At 47.3% G+C, this 10,088-nt stretch overlaps 1 protein-coding gene across 1 annotated transcript; it reads left to right on the top strand.

The window, feature by feature from the left end:
- Positions 1–7,223: 7,223 nt before the first annotated feature.
- On the top strand, positions 7,224–8,140 carry LOC123125559 (cell wall protein IFF6-like). The gene has a single exon (XM_044546032.1). It carries the CDS (start codon positions 7,300–7,302, stop codon positions 7,897–7,899), a length of 600 nt encoding a protein of 199 aa, XP_044401967.1. The 5' UTR covers positions 7,224–7,299; the 3' UTR covers positions 7,900–8,140.
- Positions 8,141–10,088: the final 1,948 nt, after the last annotated feature.

Here is a 10,088-nt window from a genome sequence, read left to right as displayed (position 1 = left end):
ACTTCAACCCACGAAGGGTAACGGTTGCGCGAGTCCACGGAGGGCTCCACCCACGAAGGGTCCACGAAGAAGCAACCTTGTCTATCCCACCATGGTCGTCGCCCACGAAGGACTTGCTTCACTCGGGTAGATCTTCATGAAGTAGGCGATCTCCTTGCCCTTACAAACTCCTTGGTTCAACTCCACAATCTTGACGGAGGCTCCCAAGTGACACCTAGCCAATCTAGGAGACACCACTGTCCAAGAAGTAACAAATGGTGTGTTGATGATGAACTCCTTGCTCTTGTGCTTCAAATGATAGTCTCCCCAACACTCAACTCTCTCTCATAGGATCGGATTTGGTGGAAAGAAGATTTGAGTGGAAAGCAACTTGGGGAAGGCTAGAGATCAAGATTTATGTGGTTGGAATGGAATATCTTGACCTCAACACAAGTGTAGGTGGTTCTTTCTCAGAAAATGTATGTTGGAAGTGTAGGCATGTTCTGATGGCTCTCTCCACGAATGAAGAGTGGGTGGAGGGGCCTCCACACAAAATCTAACCGTTACACACAATTTACCAAACTCGGTGGGACTGAATCATGAAACTCGGTTGGACCGATTTAGTTCAAAATGTGAACGTTAGGATTTTCGGTGGGACCGACACGTCAACTCGGTGGGACCGATTTCGTTAGGGTTATCGCACAACGTAATCTCGGTGAGACCGATTACACAAACTCGGTGAGACCGATTTTGGTAATAGACTAACCAGAGAGTTGGTCAGGCAAACTCGGTGGGACCGATTCGCTCATCTCGGTTGGACCGAAAGGTTACGAAAGGGAAATAGAGAGTTTGCATTGCAATCTCGGTGGGACTGATCGCTCATCTCGGTTTGACCGAAACCTTACGAAGGGAAACAGAGAGATTACAATCCCATCTCGGTGAGACCGAGATCCCTATCGGTGAGTCCGAAAAGACTAGGGTTTCTGGCAGTGGCTATGTCAAGATAACTCGGTGGCGCCGGATAGAAAGTTTCGGTAGGGCCGAGTTTGACTTTTGGTTTGGGACATATGTGGATATGAGAAAGTAGTTGAGGGTTTTTGGAGCATATCACTCAGCATTTTGAGCAAGAAACTCATTAAGCAACACCTCACCCCCTCTTGATAGTATTGGCTTTTCCTATGGACTCAATGTGATCTTGGATCACTAAAATGAAAAATGTAGTCTTGTGCTTTGAGCTTGAGCCAATCCTTTTGTCCTTAGCATTGTGAGGGGTCCACTTTCTAATCCATGCCATGCCAATCATTGAGCTTTCCTGAAATATTTATCTTGAAATAGCATTAGCTCAATGAGCTATATGTTGTTAGGAATTACCAAAACCACCCAGGGATAGTTGCACTTTCAATCTCCCCCTTTTTGGTAATTGATGACAACATATAGATCAAAGCTTCGACAAATGATAATAAGATTGAAAAACATTGTCGCTTTGAGAAGTATGTGATAAGCAAGAGCTCCCCCTAAATTTGTGCATTATTTAAAATTTGCTTTTGAATGCAAATGCACAATCGATTAGGATCATGGGTTACTCTTCCATGTCACGTACATCTTGGTGGAGCGCTCAAAATGATAGAAATTAAAAGCATGCACTCATCACCAAGCAAGTGAATGATCATATAAGGATATAAGAGATAATATCATCCAACAAGCATTAAGGGTAGCATATGATCAAAAACATGATCAAACAGGTATCTCACAAGAACATAAAGTATCTCACACAAGCACACAACCAAGAAGTTCAACCAGAAACAAGAGAGATAAAAAGCAACACTCTCTCTCTCGAAGCCTATGATCTATACATTTTTCTCCCCCTTTGGCAACAAGTTACCAAAAAATTCAAAAATGCATAGTGCTATACGTCTCTCAGGCTTGATCTTCGGGAGGTAGTGTAGAGAGAACTCCAAGGATGAAGGCATTAGTTGAAGTAGCTGGAGCTGATGGAGTGGCTGCTGGAGGTGGCACTGGAGCTGTAGCTGCTGGTGCTGATGCTGTAGCTTGAGAATCTCTCACTGGCACTGCAGCAGATCTCTGACCTCTAGGCACTCGCTCAAATGCATCAGTGGTTGCCTTGCCCTTCTTCTCTTCTGCTTCCTCCTGAAGCTGCTCAACTGCGGTTTGGATCTCAGTTACCTTGACATCAAGATCATAGAATTTCTGCTCATTGATCCTCTCCAAGCTCTCCTGGTTTTGAGTCAGGGTGGCCAAGCCCTTCTCAATCCTCAAGGTGGATTGGATCAGATATGCTAGCTGATCTTGCTTGCTCTTCAGGAAAACTTGAGATGCCTCTTCAACACTTGGCATCTTGGCAGCTTTCTCAGCTTTAGCTTTGGCTTTCTTCTCCTGTGCTTGAACTAATGATGGTTCATTCTCATCCATCACAACTGTGTTGTCTTCAAATTCAGGGTATATGGCCAGGTGCTCCTTATCCAATAGATATTTGCCTATTCCCATCTTGGAGTTGATGAGCTCCTGAATTTGTGGGGCATACCCACAACTTCTCTTATGATCAGCTGCTATCCTTTTGATTGTCTCTACAATCAGACTCATGACTTTGAACTTTTGAGGCACATCAAACAAATGTAGCAAATTGATAGCATGTCCGCTGATCATCTTGTGATCACCTGACTTGGGTAGCAATGTGTGCCTTAGGATCCAGTTGATGGTAGGCAGACCAGACAACAAGAAGTGGACAGATCCAAGCTTATGAGTCTCTAAAGCATCATCTGGGATCTCTCTGTACATGTGTGCCATAGTGTTGTGGTCTTTCTTCTTCTTGACATAAACATCCAAGTCATCCACATGTTCTTCTGGTGCATTGATCAACTGAGCCCATTCTTCAACAGAGGATTGGTACCTAGTACCTTCTGACATCCAAATGATCTTCCCATCTGGGTAGAAGTGGGCAGTGGAGTAAAACTTCATGATAAGCTCATCATTCCACTTGGGTCTTTTATGATGAAACCAAGGTTATTGAACCAGTAGGAGAACCAAGCAACCCAAAGTAAACAACACCTGCACACAAATAACAACACCTCGCAACCCGACGTGTTAAAGGGGTTGTCAATCCCTTTCGGGTAACGATGCCAGAAATTTGTAATAGATTGAAATAATAGATCACAAATAAAATAAAGTGCAGGAAAGTATTTTTGTATTTTTGGTTTAATAGATCTGAATAAAAATGCAAAGGAAAAGTAGACCGCAAGCAAATATATGAGAAAGAAGTCCCCGGGGCCGTAGGTTTCACTAGTGGCTTCTCTCGAGAAAAATAGCAAACGGTGGGTAAACAAATTACTGTTGGGCAATTGATAGAACTTCAAATAATTATGACGATATCCAGGCAATCATCATTACATAGGCATCACGTCCAAGATTAGTAGACCGACTCCTGCCTGCATCTACTACTATTACTCCACATATCGACCGCTACCAGCATGCATCTAGTGTATTAAGTTCATGGAAAAACGGAGTAATGCAATAAGAACGATGACATGATGTAAACAAGATCCGTTTATCTATTGCGTAGATATAGATCCCATCTTTTTATCCTTAGTAGCAACGATACATACGTGTCGTTTCCCTTTCTGTCACTTGGATCAAGCACCGTAAGATCGAACCCGCTACCGGGCACCTCTTCCCATTGCAAGATAAATAGATGAAGTTGGCCAAACAAAACCCAAATATCGGAGAAGAAATACGAGGCTATAAGAGATCATGCATATAAGAGATCAAAGAAACTCAAATTAGAAAGATATAACTAATCATAAACTCAAAGTTCATCAGATCCCAACAAACACACCGCAAAAAGAGTTACATCATATGGATATCCAAGAGACCATTGTATTGAGAATTCAGCGAGAGAGAGGAAGCCATCTAGCTACTAACTACGGACCCGAAGGTCTACAAAGAACTACTCACGCATCATCGGAGAGGCACCAATGGAGGTGGTGAACCCCATCCGAGATGGTGTCTAGATTGGATCTGGTGGTTCTGGACTTTGCGGCGGCTGGATGAATATTTTGTCGACGTGCTTAGGGTTTCTGGATTTTTGGGGTATTTATAGAGCAAAGAGGCGGTCCGGGGGGCACCCGAGGTGGGCGCAACCCACTAGGGCGCGTCTGGGCCTCCTGGCGCGCCCTGGTGGGTTGTCCCCTCCTCGGGACTCCCCCCATGTGCAACCAGGGCCCAACTTCTTCCTTTTGGTCCATAAAAAATCATCATAAAGTTTCGTGGCATTTGGACTCCGTCTGATATTGATTTCCTGCGATGTAAAAAACATGCAGAAAATAGCAACTGGCACTTGACACTATGTCAATAGGTTAGTACCAAAAAATAATATAAAATGACTATAAAATGATAATAAAACATCCAAGATTGATAATAATACAGCATGGAACAATAAAAAATTATAGATACGTTGGAGACGTATCTAGGACTTGCCTCACTCGGGTAGATCTTCATGAAGTAGGCAGTCTCCTTGCCCTTACAAACTTCTTGGTTCAACTCCACATCATGACGGAGGCTCCCAAGTGACACCTAACCAATCTAGGTGATCCACTCTCCAAAAGGTAATAGATGGTGTGTTGATAATGAACTCTTGCTCTTGTGCTTCAAATGATAGTCTGCCCAACACTCAACTCTCTCTCTCTCTCTCTCCCCCTCTCTCGGATTTGGCTATGGTGGAAGAGTGATCTGAGTGGAAAGCAACTTGGGGAAGGCTAGAAATCAAGGTTCAAATGGTAGGAATGGAATTTCTTGGTATCAACACATGAGTAGGTGGTTCTCTCTCGGAAAATATATGGTGGAAGTGTAGGCACGTTCTGATGGCTCTCTGACAAATGGAGAAGGGGTGAAGGGGTATATATAGCCTCCACACAAAATCCAACCGTTACACACATTTGACTCATCTCGGTGAAACCGAATGGTTAAACTCGGTGGCACCGATCAGTTCAAAAATGTGAACATTAGAAATCTCGGTGGGACCGACTGAAACAACTCGATGGGACCGATGTGCTAGGGCTTAGGGCAAACATCATCTCGGCGGCGTCAATTACATCAACTTGGTGGACCGAAGTGAAGCAATAAGCAACAGAGAATGTGTCAAGCCAACTCGGTGAGACTGATTGCATAACTCGCTGAGACTGAAATGAATGCAACAAGTCATAGAGCGCTGGCAAGGCCATCTCGGTGAGACCGAGATCCGTATCGGTGAGACCGAACTGTTAGGGTTTCTGGCAGTGGCTATGTCATGTGAACTCGGTGGCCCCGGATAGAAAGAATCGATGGGGCCAAGTTGAAGTTTTGATTTTGCACATATTTGGATGGAGAAAGTGGCTGAGGGTTTTGAAGTAATATCACTAAGCATTTGAGCAAGTAGACCATTAAGCAACACCGCATCCCCTTTTAATAGTATTGGCTTTCCTGTGGACTCAATGTGATCTTGGATCACTAAAATAAAGATGAAGAGTCTTGAGCTTTTGCCAATCTTTATCCTTAGCATTTTGAAGGGGTTACACATCCTTTTGTCTTTGTCACACCATTGTTGAACTTGTCTGAAATACACTAGATAAAACTATTAGTCCAACAAGAAATATTTTTACATTAATTACCAAAATCATCCAGGGAGCACTTGTGCTTTCACATCCTCTTTTGGTTCAACGCTGGTGAGCCCGCCCATGCGCCCCTGCAACACCGCCATGGAATCCGCTCCATCCATCCATCTAGCTCCACTACGATGAGCCGACCTCCACCCCTGGAAGTTGCTACCAATTGAGCCAGAAGCTGCAACCGTCATCGGATTTCGCTACTATCGGTGACGGATTTGCTACATCCATCACGACGGAGCCGCGACCTCCTAGGGTGGTGACTTTTTGTTGCAACCGTCCTCGGATTTGCTACTGCTGACGAGGGATTTGCTACATCCATCATGGTGGAGTTGCGACCTATGACGGCGGCGACGATGAATCGTTGCAATCGTCGTTGAATTTTGCTACTACAAGCGAGGGATTTGCTACATCCATCATGGCGGAGCCATGACCCAGGGCGGCGACGGCGAATTTGCTGCAACCGTCGTCCTTCTTTGCTATGACCGACGATCTTTTTTTTTTTGCTACATTCATTCAATGTTGACTCTTGGCCATCGCTTGTGTAACCCCGTGCAGTGAGTGTCAATGGCGAGGGGCGGCGACAATGCATCGGGGTGCTGCAACCATGGAGCTTGACGGTAGGAGTTGCAACTGGTCAACGGCAAACTGCAACCAAAATTGACGAGCGGTGGGAGTTTCTTCAGCGAGCAACGGAGGGGCTGTGAAGCGCCGGGGTGCGAGCAGCCGCCGGCCGACAAGCGTTGCCTCACCGGAGCAGCACAGGGGGAATGGAGTCTCGTTGTGGAGAGACGGGGTATTTCCCCGTAGAAAACAAGCATGCACGCAGCAATTAGACGGTCTCGCATGATTGGGTCGGCTACTAGACGGCCGGCCGAATTTAGACCGACTCCCAGCGCGTCAAAAGTCAAAGGACCCTTGTAAGTGCCACACATATAGGAAGGCAAACGATTAGGACGTCCAGTCCAAGAACTAGTGCTGAAGTAAACACATTCGACAACTTGAGAAGGGAAACTGACCGAGCACTAGCCCAGTGCATACAAAGTCCAAACCACCGCAAGCAGTCCTTCATACGGAGCACTACTTTAGCTACCCCCTAATGGTGGTCTGAAAAATTGACTTACTAGCTAATCAATCAATGACGCGCACGGCCGATCATGGTCACTAAGATAAGTCAGAGATAAGACGAGCTATACTGCCTTTCCCGAACCATCCAATCAACGCTCATCATCAACCGATGATCCTTCGCACATACCCCGTACGAACACCCACGGTGGGCGTCTGCATAACACGTCCGTCCGTTTCGTGCGTTCTGTGAGGCACGATCCCCGCGCACTCGCAGCAGTGCCCGCCGTTCCAGCGGCACGCGGAGTCCGGACGTGCGTGTCGAGCGGCGGACGGAAGCCCACCCCCAATCTGCGCGGTCGGATTGCTCCACTAGCCAGCCAGAGCGCGCACGTCGCCGGCCGCTGCCACAGGCCCGCGCCACCGCTACAAGCCCCACTGACGCGGCGTGTTATCGTGTCGCGCCTCCTGCATCCTATAAATACCGCCGCGGCATCCCACCATCTTTGCATCGATCATCATACTTCCAGTTCCAGAGCTGCAGCATTGGGTGAGAGACAAGGAGAAGCCAATCAGGAAGTGCGCCGGCCGGCCTCACGCCATGGCTTGTCACGTGAAGGCCATTGTGTTTGGCGCCGCCGTCCTGGCAGCATTTGTTCTCGCGACTGAGGGCCGCGCTGCTCGGAAGGACCTGGGGCTGGGCCTCGACCTCGGCGGCGGCGGCGGCCTCGGGGTCGGCACGGGCGGCGGTCTGGGAGTCGGCACCGGTGGTGGCGTGGGCATCGGCTCAGGAATCGGTGTCGGCATTGGCGGTGGCGGTGGCGGCTCTGGCTCTGGCTCCGGGTCAGGGTCCGGGTCTTACTCAGGCTCAGGCTCAGGCTCCGGGTCTGGGTCTTGGTCTGGCTCAGGCTCAAGGTCGGGCTCTGGCTCGTCATCGGCAGGGTCAAGTGCAGGCTCGTACGCCGAGTCGGGCGCGGGCTCGAACGCAGGGCCAGGCGACGCAGGGTCGTACGCCGGTTCACGGGCTGGCTCCTACGCGGGCTCCAACGCCGGGAACGGAGGCTCCGGCGCTGGCTCGTACGCCGGCTCTGAGGCTGGCTCGTACGCAGGGTCCGGTGCTGGCCCACATGGTGGGTCCGGGGCCGGCTCGTACGCGGGGTCCAGGGCTGGCTCCTACGCTGGCAGCGGGCATGGCAAGTGAAGTGAGCGTCCGCTGCATACGCGTCCGTGCCACTCTACCAAAGCGATATATTGTGAGTTGGTGTGTGTTTAAAATGGATCGCCTCCATGCGGTTGTATAAAAATAAAATAAGTGTAGGCGGCGAACGATGAATAAGGTGGCATGTGTAATAGTGTGTATAATTTGCACCCATGAATAATTCAACACATATATGAAGTAATGAAGATTGATTTGGTATATGAAGGATAACATCAATTCAAGACCTAAGTTCTTCCCTTTGGCAAAAAAGAAAAAGAAAAAACAAAGACCTAAGTTTTTCCGACCACAAGTGCCGGATTAAATGAAATAAGCCGACTCTCTTGAAACCGAGCCTCCCCCGTTGCACAAACCAAAATACACGGTTGTTGTTGTATATCGTCTATCGTTGTTTGATCGCTTCATGTTTTTCTCTCTTCTTTTTGCTCTGCCAAGGCATAGTTTCGGTCTTTTATGACTTTAGATTTTACCGACGTGAGTTTTTGTTTGTTGGTGTTGACTGTGTGCATCCTACCTATACAGAGGCCGGGGTTTCACTCATTGTGATTGTATCCGCTTGATGCTTCATGTTCTAGCATGGTGTTGTTCGACAGCTACCCTCCCCAACGGCGGATGACCCATTTCTGGATTGGACGGCGGTCACCGTCGCAGGTGCATTTACCCACCCGTGTCGCAGTATTGCCTCTGTACTCATCATCACGGTCTAGAGAATCTGAAAGCTTCGCAATAGTTGGGTCTTCAACGGGGAATAGGGCTCTAAACGAGTCGAGTTCGAGCGAGTTGGAGTAGGCCCACCTCAACTTATACTAAAATTCAAGCAAGCACAAATTGAGTGAAACTTAACATCGAGCTGTAGAAAGTGGCTCATGCTTAGCCGGTAATCATCTCGAGTAGATCTCGAGCTAAATAAGATGATTTTTTTTAATAATCTATGGAAATTTTGAAAACAAGGTAGGCCACAACACAATATAAGAAATCATTATATAATTCAATATTTTCTCTCAACTGGAGACTAGTATTTAATAGCGACAGATCATGGATGAACTAGGAAGAGAAGAAAACAAAGGTGCGTCTATTCTCAAACTTTCGCTAATAATATGATATTTAACACATGGCTGACCACATATCATGCGGGGCTAAATTTTCTTCGCACTTAATTAAGCTTCCATGTGTTGGTACTCATAGGTAAAATAGAGAAAAATGGTACACAACATATATGGAAATACTTTTTTGACTATCTATATGGTATGGAAATACTTTTTTGACTATCTATATGGTAATAATTATCTCATTTCTTTTAAATATATATCAAAATTATGAAATATAATTATATGGTCTCGAACTATCTTGCTAACATCGAGCAAATTGCTGGCTCTAGATTAACTCATTTCTCGATCCAGCTACATTAAATATTCATACTCAATTTATTTTTTTCGAGTCGATCTCGAGTCGAGCCAAAATACGAGTTGATCTCGAGTGGCTCATGAGCCTCGAGCTTTTCTTGCATCCCTAACAGGGAGCGCCCCTCGATCACCCGGCTCATCAGCACGATAAAGGAGGACGCAAGCGAATGGATTCGCGCGGGCGCGTCTAGCTTCGGAGCCCTTCTTTGCAGGGATGCCCAACCCCTACGCACATGCTCACATGCTCTCGCCGTCCCTACTCGTTCGGACTTGTATGAAGCTTTTTTAGAATGGTGGCTCAAAAAGAGCTCGGAAAGCCATCAACCGGCCAGAATTATAGACTTGAAACCAACACAAGAAAGAAAAATGAATGCAAGATAGAAAGGTGGTGGTAAGCAGCTCACAAGCCTCATATACACCAAGATAGAAAGGATCCACAGGGGGAAGCACAGCTTGGAGACCAAGAGGTCCTCATCGCGGACAGAGCGTCAGGGAAGAAGGAGAATGCCCGCACTGGATCAACACGTCCGGCGACGAAGAAGGGCACGCCGTCGCCTAATCACCAGCAGCCCCGACACGACACATCCGCCCAGCCCCATTGTCAAAGAAGAAGGCCCCTGCCTCCTTGCCTGGCCCCAAAGGCGCCGTTGACATGAGGCTTTGACTACTGTGATATTCAACCCATTCTCCCCCTATCAGCAAACATACGCAAATCTTTTGCATAGTCGCCAAAAAAGAAGGGAGAGTGTCGGTGGAGCAGCGGGGGAGGAA

The sequence above is a fragment of the Triticum aestivum genome, chromosome 5D, assembly GCF_018294505.1.
Source record: "Triticum aestivum cultivar Chinese Spring chromosome 5D, IWGSC CS RefSeq v2.1, whole genome shotgun sequence".
Taxonomy (NCBI): Eukaryota; Viridiplantae; Streptophyta; class Magnoliopsida; order Poales; family Poaceae; genus Triticum; species Triticum aestivum.
The sequence above is the reverse complement of the archived record's forward strand: the minus strand, read 5'-3'. Positions and strand labels throughout refer to the sequence as shown.

Excerpts from the sequence above, each read along its gene's own strand:
- LOC123125559 (XM_044546032.1), top strand. The coding sequence starts at position 7,300 with ATGGCTTGTCACGTGAAGGCCATTGTGTTTGGCGCCGCCGTCCTGGCA.